Raw genomic sequence first — 21,465 nt, forward strand, 5'->3', positions numbered from 1 at the left:
CTCACAAACCTCTTCGACTTCAGTCTCGCAAAAATCAACTCGGATCTCGACTTGACGCTGGTCAACAACCATTCCTGGGGTGGCACATGGCTGTATGTAACGATCACACAAAGCTACTAATTGGAACAGGCCAAAAATACTCACAAAATCCCATCAGTGCAGAGACTCGATACCAACTATGAGCCAATGGGTTGTGGCAAGACCAAGTGTTGCCTAGAATATGATGTTGGGATCGCGATATGGTTGAATCGAGTGAATGAGGGAGGTCATCCATCACCGGCACCATTCTATTTCATGTCAATGCGTACACGCGTTTACGCCGTGGCATTCCTTGCGAGGACTTTGTCTTTCCTCAATACTTGTGTGTGGAGCAGGATTTGAAGCTGGAAATGGTTATTGGTGTTTTGAAACATATAATCCGCTCAAGCGATGTTGGAAATTATATATAGCCTTGTATAAATCTGGCAGAACCCAAGTAAATACCTGAAGGAAGAGATGGAATCTGTAGTCGGAATGCGTGCTATCGATAGAAGGATAAGACGTACTCCAAAAAGTGTATTGACCATTTGCGTTGAGTGGTAATAGAGAACGTATGTGACGAGCTACAACAAGTAAAAACGAAATACCTGGGAATGTCCTCGAAACAACGCTAAAAGCAGAAACACGAGCAGCCGCTTCTATGCTTTCTAGAGACAACAGTAATCTGCTCTGCTGTGGATTGTGGCTGTGAACCGGGGGTTAGTGAAGGAGCAGAGACATAGTCTTCATCACGGATCAAATCATCATCATCCTTGGCAGAAGCACCCGCTGCAGCGACGCGCTGTAAATGGACACATGAGATCCGTTATACAGTGAGAAAAATTAACTGAGCACACTAGTTTACCCGGCGCGAGAGGAACATCAACGGTAGGCAGCAATGCACGACTTGCACGGGGCCACCAGGCTGATGAGTGGTGTTTGTGGGATTTGGAGGTAGTGGAAGAAGCAGTAGAGGACTGGATGGCGGGCGGTGGTTGTGACTGGAAATGTGATTCCGACAGTTAATATTCACGTTCTCGCAGGGGTATATATATGAACGCACCTTAGTCGTGGCCTGGGCTGAAGGAAAGCGTGTCTCAATCTCGCAGGTTCGGAGCTCCTCGTAATCATGCTTATTATTGCTTTCTCCACCAGCAGTGGCGACCCGTCGACCATCCCTTGATACATCCACCGCATCTACATAACATCCCGCACCCCCCCAATCTCTTTCCCCATCTGCAGATCCCATTGCCGAGTCCCGCCCCAAGATCCATTGATCATTATCTGGCCGTCCGGAAAGTAGGAAGTGGATTAAACATGGTATGTAATACTGTTAATGTATTGCTTGTCTTTCGAAGGTGTATGACCCTGCAGCGTCGTGACCGGTTTCGGGATCGATTCGTTTGTTGCTCCGACGGGCTTTGTCGAGCTAGAAGCCATAGCTGATCTCTTCAATGGCGACGGTGACAAATACTAGGGTGGTTATGGGGCTGAGTTCAGGACCACCAGTAAGGTCTCCTCGTGTGTATTGGCCTGACGTTGATAGTGAAGCCTAACTTTGCCCACGTCGAATGTACATATGTACATGCAGGAGTGATCGTCACCCCATGCACGAGTACAAATCCCACAGACAGGCCATAGACGAGTGAAGAGTCAACGCTGCAGCAAATATTGCCCAGAGGCTTGCGGTCAAGGATATTTCCCGTTAATCGACATGCAGAACCTACCACTTCTCAAAACTACGGTGTCCGTCACAACTCCTTTTTTGCACATCTCCTCATATAGCCTTCGAGCGCATGGGAGCTCGATCCTCCCCTGCCGCACTCCGGTTACGTGGTTCTTGTGTCGTAAATATGTCGCCTGAGGAGGAAAGCGACGTGGAATTTGGGTAAAAGAGCCTTGAAAGTCTTCCGGGTGGTTGCGGAAGCGTGCGCCTTTGATATCCGGCTCAAGTCAAAAAAAAACACTAGTACTTACTTCCCTCATCATATCATTGTATCTTCGACGCCCCTCGGCAACAGCCCCACAGTGTCCCATCATCATGTAGAAATTCGAATGCGACCAGACATATTGGCGTTCAGTGTAGAAACACTTATTGACATGATTGATCTCACCAATATGGCAGCCAAACTGCTCCCGGACCCCCGCCTCTCGGAGTTATTCTTAATCTATTGTTCTCCGGGTACAAGCATGCATCGTGTATTTAAAATGTTGTGGATGTATCCACACAAACCACATTACAAGAGCAAATTTAAAGCACCTTCAGAGTTCCTCGTCATTTGTTTCCAACCTCCTTAAGCAGATCCCCAACCTGACTCAGTATCACATCATCTTTTCATCAAAGTATCCGTGCTTTAAAGACTACGCCGCGCAAAATGAATGAAGCACTCTTTCCTCATGATGCCCACTCATCCAACAACCCAATCCCAGCTCCAAGTCAAGGAAAACTCTTCATGGATGAAGCTACACTTGGCGAGCTATCCCGTGCACAGCTGCAAAAGGTAGCCAAGGTGCGTGTTGCGTTTCTTTCCTTGAATGCCAGTCACTGACATGAAAACAGGCTCATGGAGTAAAAGCGAACATGAAGAGTGCAGTAATCATTAGAGAGTTGGTGAAACTCAGCAAGGTTGATCCTGTACTGTACGTGCCCTGCTTTGTCTTCGATGCTATAAATGGTTCTGACGGTCGTTCAGTCGAGAAGAGAGTGAGGAGCCACCAAGAAAGAAGTCAAGAACGACGGAGGAGGGACTTCCAGCTGCCGGCCCTTCAACGCGAACCATAGACTTACCTATGGATACAAGTTGTGAGTGTCATATCTCGTGTCGCAGTATAAGAAACCTAACACTTCGCCAGTCGATCCTCCCATCATCCAGGAAGATGCCCCTACACCCGTCCTGATTCTAGCAGAACACACAACTCCCACAAAAGTAGCTGGACATGCTGGTGACGTAGCGCCTGACAATCTAGTGGGAAAGTCGCCAAGCCTTTCGCCCTTAGTAGCAAGTCCCAATAGGCACCCTGCTTCGGAGGATGACTGCAGTGATTCGGGTGGTTCCTACTTGTCCTACGGAAGTCCCAATCAGCAGCAATACTATAAATCTCCTGTCAGCTCGCGTGCAGGAACGCCTCCACCCGAAGAACCACAGCTGCTCAACCGGGCTGTCAACATAATGAAGCAGATCACGGCCGATGATCAACGCATTCTCATCCAGGCCGCCGCTCTCCGCCAGAGAGCGGCGGGGCTGAAGGAGCAGGCGAGGAATGTGCGGGATGTCGTGCGCGCCGAGCGGGGGCGTCGTGAGAGATTAGAGGCCTACTTCACGTACTGGAGGGAGATTGCGCCCAATTGGCCAAAAGATTGGATCTACGAAGAAGGCGAGGAGGATCAGATGCGGACAGAAAGAGTGCTAAAGACTATGACACCACCGTATGTACTCCCCTGTCCTTGACTTACTCATGTTAACCACTTCGTTGACAGACTACCGTCAACAGGCCCGATAGGCCCACCCACCTTACCTTTTGACGGAAGGGATGCGCTGTGAGTTTTCGCATTTCGTTTGTCAAACTCAGCTAACGACGACTATCAGAAACTCGCATAGAGAGTTGAGACGCCGTCAGCTGCAGCCACGACAGGAAGCTCGTAAGCAGAGGAACGTGGCAGTTGCCCCTCCTGCAGACGTCGAGCAGCCCGATCAAAGTGCCAATCGCCTACCTTCGCTGCAGTTTACCACCAAAGGAAGAGTTGCAAAACGAAAACATTGCAGTTAAATCGTTGACGATTGGTACTGCGAGTTTGATCTACAAATATTACTTTACCCTCAGTCATCATATATCCTGTAATAATGCGTATCACTCACAAGTTGTGTATTTGTTATACCTCGCCAACTGAAATCAATAATGACGCCTGCTCGCTCATTTGTCGTTGGACTCAGGTGCAACTTGCATTCCACAGTCTAATTCATGCTATATAACATGTTCAGCAATGGTCAGAAAGAAGAATAAGTACCGCACCAATATTAATCAATTGAGCCGGTGATAAAATTTCAGAGATGATACTGACATCTGCCGTACATGGTTCGTCGTGGCTGACGCACTCTGTACTTATACGTGATATCATCTGGTGGTGAATATGAAGTATCAGTGTCAAAGCGTTAACGAGTTGTAAGAGACTGGCAATTCCAGCTGAGCAATTTGAAGCTGATTCTCATTGGGCTTATATAGGATTTTCTGGAGGTACTAAAGAAACAAAGGGAGAAGTCATAACAAAGGTAGTTTCCCGTTACAAGACCCTGATAGAATAATGGAAATCGAGAAACAAAGGGAGAACCGTCATTGGACACTGGACAGTCTAGACGTTGTACATATGTCGGAGTTTGAAGAGAAAAGTTATGGAGCGTCCACCCCCTAGTTTATAGTAAGAGACATCACATCACATGTTCGTTACTAACCATAGTGTCATATAGGTGCTGCACAGTGTAGCCTGCAGGCAGAATTGTTTTCAACCTTGGACATCAACTTGAACTACTCCGGGACTACTTCATTGCGCGGGTGTCCATTAATGTGCGTGCGCATTGCGATTCAAACTTATCTACGTTTTGTGCTGATTTGAAAGGCGGACAACCTGACAGTACTTGTTCTCTTCGCCCACTTGCATTCTTCGGCTTCATCCTCCCTGTGTTCCTGACAGTCATTGCGTAACTTGATTGTGGTATCATAGCATGATATACGATGTGGAACAGTGTCGAGCGGCTTTGAAGAGATGTCCCCCTGGTCATTCTGATCGATCATACTCTCTCAACAGTCTCGCCAACAGCCTTCGAAACAGATTCACGCAATTGGGTGTCCTATCTGACCTTGATGAGTCCATTGAGCTCCATCGGGCTGCACTACTCCTTCGTCCCCCTAGTCATTCTGATCGATCAGAGTCTCTCAACGATCTTGCTGTCAGCCTTCGAGACAGATTCACGCAGCAAGGCATCCCGTCTGACCTCGATGAGTCCATCGAGCTCCATCGGGCTGCACTACTCCTTCGTTCCCCTGGTCATTCTGATCGATCAGAGTCTCTCAACAATCTCGCCCTCAGCCTTGTAGACAGGTTCAAGCAGCGGGGCGTCCCGTCTGACCTTGATGAGTCCATCGAGCTCCATCGGGCTGGACTGCTCCTTCGTCCCTCTGGTCATTCTGAACGGTCACACTCTTTCAACAATCTCGCCAACAGTCTTCTAGACAGGTTCAGGCAGCGGGGAGTCCCATCTGACCTTGATGAGTCCATCGAGCTCCATCGGGCTGCACTACTCCTTCGTCCTCCTGGTCATTCTGATCGATCATACTCTCTCAGCAGTCTTGCCAACAATTTGCGACACAGATTCATGCAACGGAGCGTCCCATCTGACCTTGATGAATCCATCGAGCTCCATCGGGCTGCACTACTCCTTCGTCCCCCTGGTCATTCTGACCGATCATACTCTCTCAGCAGTCTTGCAAACAGCCTTCGACATAGATTCACGCAGCGGAGCGTCCCGTCCGACCTTGATGAGTCCATCGAACTCCATCGGGCTGCACTACTCCTTCGTCCTCCTGGTCATTCTGGTCAATCATACTCTCTCAGCAGTCTTGCCAATGGCCTTCGACACAGATTCACGCAACGGGGCATCCCGTCTGACCTTGACGAGTCCATCGAGCTTCATCGAACTGCCCTACTCCTTCGTCCTGCCGGTCATTCTGATCGATCATACTCTCTCAGCAGTCTTGCCAACAGCCTCCGATATAGATTTACGCAGCGGGGCATCCCGTCCGACCTTGATGAGTCCATCGAACTCCATCGGGCTGCACTACTCCTTCGTCCCCCTGGTCATTCTGATCGATCATACTCTCTCAACAATCTCGCCCTTAACCTTGGAGAGAGATTCACGCAGCGGGGCGTCCCATCTGACCTTGATGAGTCCATCGAGTTCCATCGGGCTGCACTACTCCTTCATCCTCCTGGTCATTCTGATCGATCATACTCTCTCAGCAATCTTGCCAGCAGCCTTCGACACAGATTCACGCAGCGGGGCGTCCCGTGTGACCTTGATGAGTCCATCGAGCTCCATCGGGCTGCACTACTCCTTCGTCCCCCTGGTCATTCTGATCGATCATACTCTCTCAACAATCTCGCCCTCAGCCTTCGAGACAGATTCACGCAGCGAGGCGTCCCATCTGATCTTGATGAGTGCATCGAACTCCATCGGGTTGCACTACTCCTTCGTCCCCCAGGTCACTCCTTTCGATCGTCGTCTCTCAGCAGTCTTGCCAACAGCTTTCGGGAGAGATTTACTCAGCGGGGGATCCCATCTGACCTGGATGAAACATTTAACCTATTCTCGCAACTCCCCCACATATCCCATTTGCCCTCTCGTACAGATCTTACCGCTGCTAAGTCATGGGCCGCCGCTGCCGAGGAGACAAACCATGATTCTGCATTGCTTGCATATCAAATTGCATTGAAATTTCTAGATCAGCATGTCACCCTTTTGTCGTCTTCGTCGCGTCATTTCGATGCCGTGAGGACTGCCACGGCTTCGCTTGCTGTGGACGCTTTCTCTTGCAGCGTTCGTCATGGCGCGCTAATAACTGCTGTGGAACTGGTGGAGCAAGGTCGTGCAGTATTCTGGACTCAGTTGGCACGCTTCCGCACAACCGTTGATGAGCTTTCCACGGTTCGTAACACCGGTGCAGCCTTGGCGGAAGAGTTCAAGCAGCTGAGCTTTCGCCTCCGTAGTGCGTTCGATCAGTCTACTGAAGACCAATCTCCCCAAATCCGCCAGCTGACTATGAAATGGGATGACATGGTTTCACGCATCCGCATGCTTCCCGACTTTTCTCGGTTTCTCCTGCCTCCCCTTTTCTCAGACTTACAGAAGGCAGCTGAAGAAGGTCCTGTCATCATCGTCAATGCTAGTCAGTACAGTTGTGACGCCTTGATTGTCCTAAGTGACCGAGATCCTGTCCACGTTCCAATTGGTATCACGCAGACCGTAGTTTTTGATTTATCCTTCGAGTTTCAGTCCCTTTCAAAAGAATTCGGTTCTTTTGATACTCAACATCAGCTTGTCAGCATCCTTCGGAAACTTTGGCATGACATCGTTGGCCCCGTAGTACAAGCCCTTAGAGTGTCAAATGTTCACCCTGGCTCGCGTATCTGGTGGTGTCCCACCGCCGAGTTTACGCTGCTTCCTCTGCATGCAGCAGGACTCTACGAGAAGAAGAGAGACAGTCTGTCTCACATCTACATCTCCTCGTACACCCCCACTTTGGCAACACTTGTTCGTGCGAGACGGCAGGTTTCTGGAGATGCGTCACCGCAACATTTTGTTGCCATTGGTCAAGGAAACCCAGACGAAGGGAAGCCACTCGAGTGTGTCGGTCCCGAGCTAGCCGTTGTCGCCCAGCGTCTCACGCCCGTCGTGTCGTCCTTCACGTCACTCGAGGACAGCGACGCAACAGTCGAGGGTGCATTTGATGCATTGAACCATAATCAGTGGCTCCACCTGGCCTGCCACGGAATGCCGAATCGACAACAACCATTCGAATCTTCCTTCGCAATGCGTGATGGGCCGTTGATGGTCAAGGACATCATCCGATCCAACTGGCAGGACCCGCAGTTTGCATTCTTATCGGCTTGCCACACGACCGTGGGCGATGAAAAGAGTCCCGACGAGTCTATCCATCTCGCTGCTGCTATGCAATTCTCCGGATTTCGCAGCGTGATTGGTTCTATGTGGTCTGTCGACGACGAGGTTGCGCAGGAGGTTGTGTCTGCTTTTTATGGGGACCTGGTGAATGGTTCTGGGAGATTGGACTGCACGCGCACTGCGATGGCGTTGCACAAGGCTGTGAAGAAATTGCGCAATAAGATTCCGCTGGAACAGCAGATCGTATTTATTCACATAGGTGTCTAGTTTGAATTTCGTACGCTATTTTCTGTGATCCTGATCCGTTTCATCCCGCTGTCCTACCTAATTCTCAGTCATTCGAATCACCATCTGCACGATACTTTTATTTTTTCTTTCCCATGCATTGTTGTGCGTCAATCACGCCTGTAATACGATACAACTTGTTGCATTTGCATTTGTCTTATACGTGGCTTTGTACAAATGTTGTCTCATGAGCAACGACAAAGCTGTGCCTTTGTCTGGTAGTCATCCTCCTTTCTCCGTGAATGGAAGGGGAGATAAGCCACAACCTCGTAGCCCATCAACAAAGTTATAATTACCGCAAGGGCGTCACATGAAGATAGGGAACAAATATGTAGAAAATGTTTGATTACGATAGAATAATCTTGAGAGGATCCGATCCACCCCCTTCCAACCCAGCTATCGTCGCCCAGCGAACAGCGACAAGGTACTCCCCAAGCCTTCGGCCATCGAGATGCAAGAAATCATTATACAACTTATACCCCGAATCTTCAACAATGCTGGCAAGCTCCAATGCGCGCTTCAGGCTTGCAGGACGACGGTCTCCTGTCTCGTTCGGCATCATCCAATCCGAGGTGAGTGGTTTTACGACGGCATCGTAAGCCTGGTCGATAAGTCCCCTGTAGTCGCTTAACCAAGCGGCCCTAGCGTCCCGGTTCATTATCAACACCTCTAGACTCTGGTACTCAACGACCCGGTCAAGACTGTCTCAGATCGTGAAGAACTGTCTGTAGTAAAGATACTCGTTCCTCAGGCTGGTCGATGGAGGCGAGGTCACGCGGAAGCATATCCAAGAGGTTCTTGGTAAGTGAAACCCTCCCAGCACCTGAAGCCATGGATTAAGCAATCATAGTAGAACTTCGACAAAAAGCTTACCTAGGAAGTACCGCAATATAACGGTGGCATGTTCCAGTGCAGCATCATGCGTTCCATCCTCGAATATTGTTCACTCAATGGAACGAAGCAGCAGAAGTTCGATATCGGAAGGAGCGGCCTGCGATGCAAGGACAGAAGGAAGCGAACCCTTCATTTGGGGTAGAGGCTGCAAGTAGTGTTCAGCGCATAAATTTTGTGAGATTCTCGCCAATCTCGAATGCTCTATCGATTGTTCGACTGCCACCCTGTAAACATTTAGACCATGTTCTCATGTACGGGTCAATGCTAATCGACGTTCGTTGATGTCCGCAGTCAGTTCGAGCAAAGTCAAGAACATCGCATATTGCTCGACTGCGTTATCTCCTAGTGCATCGGCATACATAGCGGTTAACTCTCATTGGCCTGCACAGTGTGGATATAGAACTTGGACACTGGACAACTCGTGACTGGTCTGTGTACTCCGTGGAAGTGAGGTCGTGAATTGCAAGCCAAAGAGAAACCGACGAGCGAATAACGATAAAAGTTCAATGTCTTGTCGCCCATCGTGGGGTGGGAAGTGGAAAACAGATTGGCGCTTTATTATTAACTATGGCTGTGAGCCGAGAAGTAACGAGAAACAAATGTGGTGGAAGGATTCTGAGTGCAATGCACGGCCAGTGCACAGCTGCCATGCAGAGAGGGAATGTCAGAGTATGTATATGCAAGGTGGTGCATAAATCCAATGGCTGCACTCACATTCAACAATTCATCGCTCCTCAAGTTCTTCGCTGCTAGAACGTTAACCCCTCGGTAATACCAAATTCCCATCTGGATTTCCAGCAGGAATGGACTGATGTTTGTTTTGATCAGGGGGCCCACCTTCAAATCGCTGACACCGTCAGTCATATAGCACAGACTGGCAATGGAAGACCTCACCTTTGCACCTTTGAACACATCTAAAGAATACCTTGCCCACACCCAACTACTTCACGGTTTCGTCACAAAGACGCATCTATGGCTTCAGCATCAACGAAAGTAGCCATCACGAAATCGAATCTGACTCCATCAATGACTTTGAAGGGTCACGGGAACCGGATGTATTCCTTATCCTACTGTCCAGACGGCCAGCGAATGATCAGCGGATCCGGCAATGGGATCTGAAGGCGGGAAAGGAGATTGAGGGAGCGCGGGATGTTTTCGAGAAGGAGGTATATGCGGTGGCAGTATCAAGGGATGGACGATGGGTTGTCATTGGTGGTGGAGATTACGCACATGGGGAGCTGAAAGCCTGTGAGGTTAAGTCGGGGATTGTGAAAACATTCGAAGGCCACTCACGGCAAATCTACTGCGTCGATATATCTGCAGGCAACACCCTGCTGGCGAGCGGGTCAGAAGATGAAACAGCGCGGATATGGAACTTGGAGACTGGCAAACTCATCACAGAAATTGGATGTCAGAATAGGGAAACCCACTGGAGGAGTCGCGTTTTCGCCAGTTTTCTGGACAAACAACAACAAAACCATAGCCGCATTCCAATTCATCACCGCAGATTCTGGATCAAGGGCACACCTGCAACATCACCGGTCTAGCACTTTCATTCGATGATGTTTTCCTCGCTAGCGCTTCCCGCCCGGACAACACCATCAAGTTCTGGGCTTTCGAGTCACGACAGGTCCTCGCCTCCTTCGACATTCAAGTTCATGATTCTATTAGACTTATTCTCTCACCTGACTCACGACAACTAGCTTATACGATGGCCACCGGAGATGGCAACAAGATTTGCATCTGTGATACTCCATCCGACATTCTTGCTCAGGCTCGTGTATGAATTCCCTGCAAACATCTACTGTTCGTGTACTAGCATCCCCTTACAGATTATTGCACGCAAAAAGTCAGCCCTCAATCATCTACTGCATGTGCGCATCTCATTCTTTTACTCATGACACCACTCACCCACCTCCATCATTACAGTCTGATGCAACTCGTCGTCCTCCCGCCGGCCACCAATACCTACCATAACTACGTCGCAGAGACCTCCGCCCGCAATAGACCCGCAGCAACCCGCTTTCCTTCGTCTCGGAAAATTCCTTCGCTTCTCTCCTAGCATGAACCCAGTCCCTCTTCGTCGCATCCAACCTCGTGATCCTCTAGATGTAGGTCGTGACTCTCCTATCTTGGTTCTTTGACAGTTGACTCCATGACGGTGCAACAGGTCCCTGCTATGTTGCCCTTACCATCCTCTCGGGCAACAATTCAATTTGATCAGGTCAGTCTTCAATTTCTATGCTAAACTCGCAATGCATGACTGAGTGCGCATCCAGTTTGAAATAAGTTCTCCACCCCCCGCTCGAACAGAGTCGTGCAATCCCTACGGCAGCATCTTTCTTTACTCGTACCAAAACACAGTCATGGGCCACCAGTAGTTGAAGTCGCACCAGACCGTAAAGTCACTGTAACATACATGTTCTTGCTTCTCGGTCCCTTTTGCTGATTTGTGCACTACAGCGGCTTCTTGCTGCCAAACTACCGGAATACAGGAAAGTAGACGATACCCGACATCTGTCTAGCCATCAGGCTACTGTATCGCAGGAAAACGACACATCTGACATCGATTCGCTCCCAGACGTGCATTGGTGCAAGGCATTCATCTGCTATTATTCGTGTTGGTCTCATGGAAGACTGAGGATGCCTCCTCGATGGCGCTTGGAGCGCGTTGACATACCTCCCTAGGATGCTTCGTATGCATTCATCCACTTTGTTGTATGATATATCCTCCGTGACCGATATTTTAATACTCGTGTATCAATCATATGCTATCTGCAATACTTCCTGCGTTTGCCAAACTCCATCAGAAGATGAACTTCATCATATCCTCATCCTCAATGTTGATCCATTCAAGACTGAAATGACCTCATTGCACATCATCACGGACTGTGCGAGTTGACATACCTTGCCAGGATGGCGCAGCAAATAGCAGCTGTGGCGGTGCTTATAGTTGCAGTTAAATTTGTGTACACTCACCCAGTGCTGTATCTTCCATAACTGATGACTTCACACTTATATATTCATTCTACACGTTCTACGATACTCGGTGCGTCTTCCAATCCCATCACATTATGAACTTGAGTGACTCGGATTCCTATACATCCGTTCATGCTCGCTGAGCAGGATGTTGATCTGGTCAAGATAGAAATGACATCACTCTGTATCATCACGGACTGTAGGAAGACATTTGTTTCCATCAGTATTCGGATGTCTCACGATTGCTCTCTCACATATATAAGGTTGTCGTCCGAATTAACCTTTCTACTTCTACTGGTTTAGACCCCTAACTTCATATAACTGTGTGGTATTCAATTGGAGCACACCACACAACATGAACGTTTTGCGATCTAACAGGTCTCGAACACCTGACTTAGACTACACGGTTGCCTAGATTCGAGCGAGGAGACCGCTTACTCTCAGGTCAGCCTTCACAATAGCTGGCTTTAGAATTCTCTTTTCTCCGATAGCACCTCTTGGAATTGACTGAACCACCTAATCGATGATTTCTTCCAATTGATATCGATCTCCGCTTCTCCAGACCCTCTTTTCAAGGATGACCTCGTGGTTTTTGTTTGAATCCACCTCTAAATGTTCCTGCAGTACTTTTGAGTTACGATTGTCCTCCGCCTTTGGATACTCGCTTGGCCAACCCGATCGTCGACCATTTACGAGTTTATATTTGTCGACGAACCTCACGCTAATTTCGATCATCCGCCAAAATACTTATGCTTGAGTCGACTATATCAGCCCCGTCACCTCGTATGTTTGGTCCTTGGGATCTACCTGTTTTCCGAGTGTCATTTGAGTTGATCCGACCGAACGTTGCACTTCGATGTGGTCGAGTACTCCAATTTCCTCCTCTGATGACCACCTCCATTCACCCAACTGAAGACTGTTATGTGTGGTCATTTCTATCAATTTTATCATCTCGTCTGGTCCTCGAACTTCACCATTTTCTTTGTGATATTCGATGTCACGGCTCAATGCTGCAAACTTGGCACGATCCAGTACAGGCTTTGTTTGACCAAGAGGAGCATCTTTATTCTAACAATTCTTTTTCCCTCGTTAGTTCGGCACAGCCCTTGGATTCTCCTGTCTACCAGGGCCATTCTGCGTCGGTCTCCAAGTCGATCCCTGCCTCTTGTGTCTTTGTTTTGACAATCTTGTTTGCCCTTCATTTTTGTGCGGCCCCTTCAAGTTCCTATTGACTCCCTCCCATCCCAAGTCTGCTTTGGGGGCGCACTCAACAGAGTTGGCCAATGTATTGCCTGAAGGCAAACTTTTCGCATCTCCTATTTTGATGAACCTTGCTCGTTCGATGGTACGATGATAACTGGCCCAACAAGAAAACATTTACACTCCACGCTCTTCATTGTGATGCTCCTGACAGATGTCCTCGGCTCGTCTGAATTACCCGATTGCGTCAACTTCGTGATGAACTGAAAGTCTGAAACTCGAACAACATCTTCGACGTTCCAAATCGGACCCCGGGCTACTTTCATCTTACTACTGCTGCTGCTCAACTCATCCTATGTATTTTCTCGCCTTATCTTGGTCGTCACCATACTTTGCATCGACCTCGATTTGGTCCGGTGGACACACCCTGCTGTGAGGTCTAGATCATCGTTGGACCTCATTTTACCTTCTCAGCGCTTCGCTATTACCAGCGCTAGTTGTATGTTTGCATCTAAGAGATGGATTGAAATTTTTGCTATCCTGACTATGGATGTTGTCGGGGCACTCTTATGCGGCATCTCTAGAGCGCGCTGTGCTTCAGATACAGAAATTCCCTTTGCAGCCTGACGCGGACTCCCTCTCAAGTCACCCTCGGTCGACTCCAGGGTCAGCTTAGGTCCGATCTCTGATCCAAATTCTCGGTGAATCTTCACCGTCAACCATGGAATTAACTTGTACGATGAGTAAATTCCTTTGTTCTATCCATCTCACTGCATTAGCCCATCTCTGACTTATCTCTCTGAAAAATGAACCAGCAGCCATGTTCTCTCCGGGAGACTTGAAGAGCTGCCGACATTGGCGACCGCAGAAGACATGTATTTCGATTTAGTTGATATGTGCGATGCTCTACAACCTGCCCTCATCTTATGTCAGGCTGCACAGCAGTGGCCCTGGAGAGTGTGTCTCAGGTGCCGGTCATTACAAGATAAGTCTTGTATTGTTCTCTTCCTTCTAAATTCTGGGTATAGTCACTCACATGTTGATCTCAGCGTCAGAGAGATATTCAGAGATCGGGACCTTCAAAGGTGATCAGGGCGTGCAATGAAACTAAAATGGTCGATGCCGAAAGGTTGGGGTGGGTGGAACATTGCGGAAGCGAGGAAACCGTGCATGTGTGTGTACTCAAAGCGTTTGATACTATGGGATGAGGAAAGGTGGTCTCCGTGTTATCCTACAGTGTTAATAACAACTGTTTACGCGTCTGCTGGGGTCCATCGCGAAACTGCAGGGCAGAGCAAGCAAAAAAAGTTGAATGCTAGCGCTGAGTGCCATAGCACATCCGACGTTTTGGGCTTTCCATATATGCCATCTTGAGATTTAGAAGAAGCATACAGCAACACTGACAGGTGAGAAATAAACAAGGGATTGACGCTCTAGCACAGGAATTGAATATCAAATCGAGGAATAAATAGTACATCTTGCAAGGACAACAGCTGTGCTTACGTTGTAGAATTCTTCTCTTAATCATTGCTAGCCTCTTCATAACATCGACTCTCATCTGAAGTTCCAGCGCGGATGAACTGACGACCAGCTCTAGGAGGCAAAGTGCTCTCGAGCAAGTTGGGAGTCTTCAAATCAGCGTCGGGCATACAACACGAGCAGAACTCACCACCGGTCCTTCAAACGAATACCTTTTCTGTGCCTGGCGACAAAACAATTTTGCTTGCGGAGAGTAGTAGCTATGGCTTCTACATCAACGAAGGCGGCTTCCATGAAATCGATTCTGACACCATCAATCACTTTGGAGGGTCATGGAGAGAACGTTCGATCCATAACCTACTTTCCGGATGGCGAGCGAATGATCAGCGTATCCGAGGATAAGACCGCTCGACGATGGGATCTGAAGGCGGGTGAAGAAATTGAGAGAATGCGAAGTGTTTACGAGGAAGATGTGTGGGTAGTGGCAGTATCAAGGGATGGTCGATGGGTTGCCACTGCTGGTGGAGATGTGAATAGTGCAATGCTGAAAGTCTGTGAGGTCGGGACTGGGATTGTCAGAACATTTGAAGGACACTTGGCTCAGATCATCAGCATTGATATCTCTTCGGACAGCACACTGCTGGCGAGCGGGGCAAAGGATGCCACAGCGCGGATATGGAACTTGGACACTGGGAAACTCGTGGCTGGTCCGTTCGAGAGCGGCACTTGGATGGGCGCAGTTCGGTTCTCGCAAGACTCAAAGAAGCTCGCAGTGAGGTTAGACATAGGAACATGCCTTGAAGTCTGGGATGTTCAAAAACAAAAGTTGGATGTGAGGATAGGGACATTCGGTGGACCCGGAGTCACACTTGTGCCAGTGTTTTGGACAAACAAAAACAAAAACATCTTGACCGCTTTCACATTTACGGTTGACGCCGCCTGGACGATCTATGAATTTGACGCATCGACATTGGAGACTGTAGGAGCTTCCTTTGAAGGGCACACCAGGGCCATCTGTGGTCTAGCACTTTCATTTGACTGTGTTCTCCTTGCCAGTACTTCCTTTGACGACACCATCAAGCTCTGGGATTTCGAGTCTCGCCAGCTCCTCGCTTCATTCGATGCTTATAACATCCATAACCTTGTCCTCTCACCCAACTCGCGCCAACTAGTGTACACGACATACAACAGAGATGATTGCAAGATCTACATATGCAACACTCCACCCGATGTCCTTGCTCAGGCTGGTGTACGCATTCCCGCAAACGTCCATTGTTCGTGTTCTAACAGGCCCCTCTCTCACAGATCAGTGCACGTAAAAAGTCAACCCTCAACGACCTACTAAATGTGGGCATCTCATTCCTTTATTCATTACACCACTCATCCATTGCTGTAATTGCAGTCTGACGCAACTCGTCGTCCTCCTGCCGGGCGCCGCATACGACCAGTACCTGCTATACCTAGGCCAGAAAGACCTTTGCCTACAATCAACCCACAGCAACCCGTTTTTGTTCGCATTCGCAAACTCCTTCACTTCTCTCCTCGCACAAATGCAGTACCACCTGTCCAACCTCGTGATCCCCTTGATGTAGGTCGTATATCATGGTTCTCCTACAATTGACTCGATGATAGCATCACAGGTCCCTGCTACACTGCCTCTATCATCCTCTCTCTCTGGGCAGGCCGCAACTCGCTTCAATCATGTCAGTTTTCATTTTTAAGTCAATTCGCATCACGACTGAGTACTGAGTGCGTATCCAGTTCGAAATAAGTTCTCCGCCTCCCCCCTCAAACGGAGTCACACAATTCCTGCGGCAGCATCTCCCTTTCCTCACGCCAAGACACAGCCTCGGGCCACCAGTTGTTGAAGTTGCACCAGGACGGAAAGTTACTGTAATGTAATTTTCTTACTTCTCAGTGCCTTTTCATTGATATTTACCCTACAGCGGCTTCTTGCTGCCAAACTACCGGAATACAAGAAAGTAGACGATACTCGACATCCGTCTAGCCAACAGGCTGCTGTGCCACAGGAAAACGACACAGCTGATATTGATTCACTCCCAGATGTGCATTGGGTCAAAGCGTTCCTCTGCTATTATTCATGTTGGTCTCATGGCAGGCTGAGGATGCCTCCTCGATGGCACTTGGAGCGCGTTGACATACCTCGCCAGGATGGTGCAGCAAATAGCAGCTGTGGTGGTGCTCATAGTCCCAGTTAACTTCGTATGAATTCATCCACATTTGCTTCATGATATATGTTCCTCAGTTAATGTTTTAACACTCGTGTATTAGTTATGTGCTATCTGCAATACTCGCTGCGTGTGCCACATTCCATCAGAAGATGGACTTCATCGTATCTTCATCCTCACTGACGCTATCCCCCACAGAATATTGATCTGGTCAAGACTGACATGACATCATTGTACATCATCACAGACTGACAAAAACAAACCATCATAGCTGCATTCGATTTCGATTTCACCGCAGATTTCGAGCGGGATGACGACGCCACGACAATCTATGGGTTTGACACGGTGACATTGGACTGTCGGAGCCCCCTTTGAAGGCCACACCAAGACCATTGGTGGTCTAGCATTTTTATTTGATGGTGCTCCCTTGTCAGTGCTTCCAATAATCACACCATCAAGCTCTGGGCTTTCGAGTCGCGACAGCTCCTCGCCTCCTTTGACGTTCAAAATATCGCCTTTCTCCTTATCTTCTCATCCGTTTCACCCCAAATAGTTTACACGATATCCACCGAGGACGACAACAAGATCTGCATCTGTGATACTCCACCCGACATCCTTGCTCAGGCCCGTGTATGCATCCCCTGCAGCCATTTACTATTCATGTGCTAACATTCCTTCACAGCTCATTGCACGCAAAAAGTCAACCTTCGATCATCCACTGCATGTGCGCATCTCATTCTTTTACTCGTTGTACCACTCACTCATCGCTATCATTACAGTGTGATGCAACTCGTCGTCCTCCTGCCGGGCACCGCAGACCACCAGTATCCGCTATACTCGTGGCACCGAGACCTCCGCCTACAAGAGACCCGCAAAAACCCACTTTCCTTGGCCTTGACAAGTTCTTTCGCTTCTCTCCTCGCACGAACGCAGTACGCTCTAGTCGGAAGGATCAGTGTCGTGATCCCTTGGATGTGAGTTTCTTTCTCTTGTTTCTTTCACAGTTCATTCAACACCCACACTGCAGTTCCCTGCTACATTGCCCTCACCTCCCAATCGCCTTCATGGAGAAAGCACTCCATCGACTCCCTTGCCCGGTGGCAGGGCGTCTGTTTGCTTCAATTCTGTTGGGTTCATGAAATCTGACTGCATCATTCACTAGGGCGATGTTGCCGGTGCAGACGACGGAATGCGACCATTTGTACTCTTCTTTTGCCTCAGCTGGTTCCAGAAAAAGCGAAGAAACCAGAACCGCGGCCAGTCTACCATGACGAGCTCGAGGACGATGAAGAGGAAGAAAATGTTCTTGATCCAGTCCCTGTGTCTCCTCCCAGGTACAACGAACATATTCATTCACAAATTAATTAACTAATATGGTCTTCTAGGATCCAGCACGAGGAAATTGAATTGAAACCGGTAGTTAGTCAGTCACAGTCAGAGGCAGGACCATCTTGCATCATGATAGCTGACGACCACCTAGGTGCGCAGTCTTCGTAAATATGTCATCCGTTGAGCATTTTATTTGTCGAATCTCGCACTGTACTTCCAGCTTTACAGCATGTCTTGGAAGAATAAATATAGTTGCATCCTTACTAAAGTACATTGACGGGTGAGTTAATAGAAGGCGACGAGACTCGGACTAGAGACAAGTAGGAAGCTAGGTAGAGTAATAGTTAGTAAAGAGCACATAGAATTGTAAGCAATAGAGCTCACCTCAGTCTTGGATCAAAGACTGAGGGAGGTCATTCGACGAGAAGAAGAATTAATACGCTGATTGAGACGGAGAATCAAAGGGGAACATGTACGACGCGTGCAAGGAAAGTGATTGTGTATGTAAGAGGAAAGGATCAATTCGTATGTAGGTGACGTCAGAAAACATATCTTAATATGGGTGATATAATTTAGATATTCAAGCTTGATGGTTTGAAACACGAAGCGTGATATATCTACGCCTGTCATCAATGTATATCCACTGGTTCTCCGCCGAGACTAAACATTTCAGATTCATCCGATCATTACGAGAGCTTTGGCCACAAACCCGAGCTTCTGCCAGTGACTGTGCTATCCAGCAGGAACTGTGCTGAGTTGTCGAGAACGGGAAAAGAGGATGTCCGACTTCCTTTCTACAGAGCGTGGGTATTGGTAAGATAACTGTCATGGATGGTTGACACTGCGGAAGCACACGTTTAACATGCGTCTTGTAAAAATCAGCTTTGGACTGTAAGCAGGAAGGAGACACTCACCGTGTGTCTTCGCTCATAGCCCTACCCATCAGGAGGACCCATATCCCTCGTCCTTTCAGAGTATCTCGACGAGAGTGCTGTCGTCATTGTGCGGATGCGGCAAGACATGTGTGTTTGAAGGGTTACAGAAAGAGGTGTGACAATGAAAGGGTGAGAGTGTGGTGAATGTGCCTGGAGATGTAGATGTTGTGCGAGATGAGGCAAAGGACTCCAGACTTCAAGGTAGGTGGTGTGGCAGCCGAAGGCTTGTCGATAGTGACATGGGCAATAGATGTATAATTACAGATATGAAACTTTGAAGAACAGCCATGTAACGAAAGGGGATGGCGTTTTGTTCATATAACATGGAGTACGTAGATAGATTCGGTGTTCGCAATGACAAGATGCAGACGAGGGTTGTGATTTGAAGTACGACGCGGTAGTCATCAATCCAGGCAAGAAGGCTTGAAAAGAACGTCAACTTGATGACGATTGCTTCCCGGTGCCAACCTCAAAACGTCGGGCTCTTGTTCTAAATTCGCGAACAAACGGCCTTTGAAAGAGAGGAAGTGCCTAGTTGGGCACGAGGGTCAACTCCCTTGCATCATACGACAAAATTATAGTCGATAGGAAACAAGAGCACGTTGATTCGATCTACGCAAATGGTGAAAAGAAAATCAAACAAAATAACGACCGATGTTTACCATTCAGGTCAGCAGCCCTGCGCCGTCTGATCCAAACAAGCAATTTGAAATACGCCGACTTGTACGGCAGAAACCTCTTAGAACAAAGAGTGAACAGGGACAAGTTCACTCTCTGATATCTCAGAGGCATGCACGCGACCTTCAAGCTTACCAAGAAAATTATTAAAAGAGTTGACAAGAATTGAAATCATAATTACGCCTGTCAGAGCGATTATCTGTACGGAAATCATCAGTCGACTACAAGAGATGATTAATAACAAAGACAAGACCTTTCGCCCGTAGTGCTGTAGTTCGCGGCCATCCAAGTGACTGAATTTCATAATGTCATTGATAGTGGCAAGAAAATGGTCTAGAGAGCTCAGACGATCAGACAGATCTATAACGGCTGCTCGAGAATCGAGCGTATGGATGTTGTTCGACGTGATAGTTTAGAGTAGAAAGTAGGTGCGAATAAATGGAAAGACGGAAAGAACTGGAAAGAAGAGAATACTGCCAACACGCAATATATAGTGCTTTCAAGATCCCTGAGCCACAGGCTATCATTAAGTACATCAAAGGGACAATGAATATCATCACATAGCTACGGTACATGTTCCGTGAACTTTGTTAATTGGAATGCCTTTGTGGCATGATTGTGGTGGAATGGATGTAGTCGAGCATGATCCATATAGCATCCGAGGTGGGATGGAGCGCACGAGGTCATGCAAGGCAATTGTGTCTGTTACCTCAGACTCATTATCAGAACCTATCGGGACTCGGGAGTTGTGCTGCAGTGGCAACTGCACAGATGGGGAGTCAATTTAGGGAGGGAGACTCAGAGCGGCTTGCAAACAATAACAAATAAAGCGTTAAAGACGAAGTATCGATTGTCCGACTATCCGACTCTCTGCGTGCGACTCGTCTCACACCGTACTCCTCTCTAGCTCGCTGCATCATGATGTTTCGCAGTAATTGGAATCACGCCAAATGATGGCCTTCTGCATCGTACACTTCAAAGCTGCAAGTGCCACGGCGTCCTTTTTATCTCTCGATCCATTATCCCTGATACAGTCGCATCATGAAAGACTCGAGACCAGTAAAATACTTTCCCTCATCTTTCCCTAGATCAGCTCAAGCGACTTCCAATGTCAGATGGGCGAATTATTGTCACTGCACACATTCCAGAAGGCGCTTTCCCTCTGGTTATTGTGCCGTCGACATCGCTTTCGCTCATAGTGGGTGTCCTTGCCTTGTACATGTCCAAAGTTATTGGCGGGGGACAAATCTTCTCTGGTGAGTAGACCATTGTTCTTCAGGATGCGAAATAATGACATGTGCTGCTTACTATCAGCGCACTCAGGCTGCTGATTTGGGCATCGAACTCAAATATTTTCGATCTTTAGATTGCCTCTAACCATTCAAGCCTGGAACACGGAATAGAAGAATCCCGAAGGTGAGTGGTCGATTTCATTGATATCGTCGACCACACACTATATCATACTCACATAACAGGTGGTAGCACGATAGCTCGCATGCCTCAGGCTGTCATTCTGACACTCCTCAGTCGAACACATCATTGAACAAGAAATTCGGACCAATTCGTCTGCGTCAGTGATGCAGATGCCTTTGTAATGCAGACACGCTCTCACGCGTATTCATAATCAATGACAACCTCCGGGGTGCCAATTGTTGTCATCCGAGTTGATGCCTGGACTGACAGATATCGCTGTTCGCATTCACAGATCTGTTGTATCTTCCTCATATCGGATACGATTCTCTAGCTCTCGGCCGCACACTGAGTGCCTTGCGGTCGGTTCTGGGTGATGTCGATGGACATTGGTTC

At 48.2% G+C, this 21,465-nt stretch overlaps 7 protein-coding genes across 7 annotated transcripts; 3 read left to right on the top strand and 4 right to left on the bottom strand.

The window, feature by feature from the left end:
* Positions 1 to 649: 649 nt before the first annotated feature.
* BJ212DRAFT_1485679 (uncharacterized protein) lies at positions 650 to 1,267 on the bottom strand (the record flags this gene model as incomplete). Its single annotated transcript, XM_041341015.1, has 3 exons — positions 650 to 820; positions 876 to 1,019; positions 1,082 to 1,267. The coding sequence occupies 3 exons, from the start codon at positions 1,265 to 1,267 to the stop codon at positions 650 to 652; spliced, it is 501 nt and encodes a 166-aa protein (XP_041187933.1).
* An 853-nt stretch (positions 1,268 to 2,120) lies between these two features.
* Positions 2,121 to 3,954, top strand: BJ212DRAFT_1387302 (uncharacterized protein). The gene is made up of 5 exons (XM_041336872.1): positions 2,121 to 2,528; positions 2,579 to 2,658; positions 2,712 to 2,821; positions 2,872 to 3,445; positions 3,497 to 3,954. Exons 1-5 carry the CDS (start codon positions 2,394 to 2,396, stop codon positions 3,558 to 3,560), a joined length of 963 nt encoding a protein of 320 aa, XP_041187934.1. The 5' UTR covers positions 2,121 to 2,393; the 3' UTR covers positions 3,561 to 3,954.
* A 468-nt stretch (positions 3,955 to 4,422) lies between these two features.
* On the top strand, positions 4,423 to 7,958 carry BJ212DRAFT_1468189 (CHAT domain-containing protein; the record flags this gene model as incomplete). Its single annotated transcript, XM_041338992.1, has 2 exons — positions 4,423 to 4,578; positions 4,631 to 7,958. The coding sequence occupies exon 2, from the start codon at positions 4,737 to 4,739 to the stop codon at positions 7,956 to 7,958; it is 3,222 nt and encodes a 1,073-aa protein (XP_041187935.1). The 5' UTR covers positions 4,423 to 4,578; positions 4,631 to 4,736.
* Positions 7,959 to 8,322: 364 nt separating this feature from the next.
* On the bottom strand, positions 8,323 to 9,176 carry BJ212DRAFT_1580377 (uncharacterized protein; the record flags this gene model as incomplete). The annotated part of the gene is made up of 3 exons (XM_041342276.1): positions 8,850 to 9,176; positions 8,679 to 8,799; positions 8,323 to 8,617 (listed from the first exon to the last, which is right to left on the bottom strand). The coding sequence occupies exons 2-3, from the start codon at positions 8,759 to 8,761 to the stop codon at positions 8,323 to 8,325; spliced, it is 378 nt and encodes a 125-aa protein (XP_041187936.1). The 5' UTR covers positions 8,762 to 8,799; positions 8,850 to 9,176.
* BJ212DRAFT_1387318 (uncharacterized protein) lies at positions 9,129 to 9,907 on the bottom strand (the record flags this gene model as incomplete). The annotated part of the gene is made up of 2 exons (XM_041336873.1): positions 9,765 to 9,907; positions 9,129 to 9,707 (listed from the first exon to the last, which is right to left on the bottom strand). A coding segment is annotated over exon 2 (221 nt), but the record flags the coding sequence as incomplete, so codon positions are not given.
* A 4,474-nt stretch (positions 9,908 to 14,381) lies between these two features.
* On the top strand, positions 14,382 to 17,023 carry BJ212DRAFT_755770 (uncharacterized protein). The gene is made up of 6 exons (XM_041343986.1): positions 14,382 to 15,777; positions 15,834 to 15,875; positions 15,931 to 16,116; positions 16,169 to 16,231; positions 16,290 to 16,421; positions 16,515 to 17,023. The coding sequence occupies exons 1-6, from the start codon at positions 14,791 to 14,793 to the stop codon at positions 16,650 to 16,652; spliced, it is 1,548 nt and encodes a 515-aa protein (XP_041187938.1). The 5' UTR covers positions 14,382 to 14,790; the 3' UTR covers positions 16,653 to 17,023.
* Positions 17,024 to 18,760: 1,737 nt separating this feature from the next.
* On the bottom strand, positions 18,761 to 19,789 carry BJ212DRAFT_1387340 (uncharacterized protein; the record flags this gene model as incomplete). The annotated part of the gene is made up of 2 exons (XM_041336874.1): positions 18,761 to 18,914; positions 18,961 to 19,789. A coding segment is annotated over one exon (240 nt), but the record flags the coding sequence as incomplete, so codon positions are not given.
* Between the last annotated feature and the right edge of the window lie 1,676 nt (positions 19,790 to 21,465).

The sequence above is a fragment of the Suillus subaureus genome (assembly GCF_016647635.1).
Source record: "Suillus subaureus strain MN1 chromosome Unknown BJ212scaffold_44, whole genome shotgun sequence".
NCBI lineage: Eukaryota > Fungi > Basidiomycota > Agaricomycetes > Boletales > Suillaceae > Suillus > Suillus subaureus.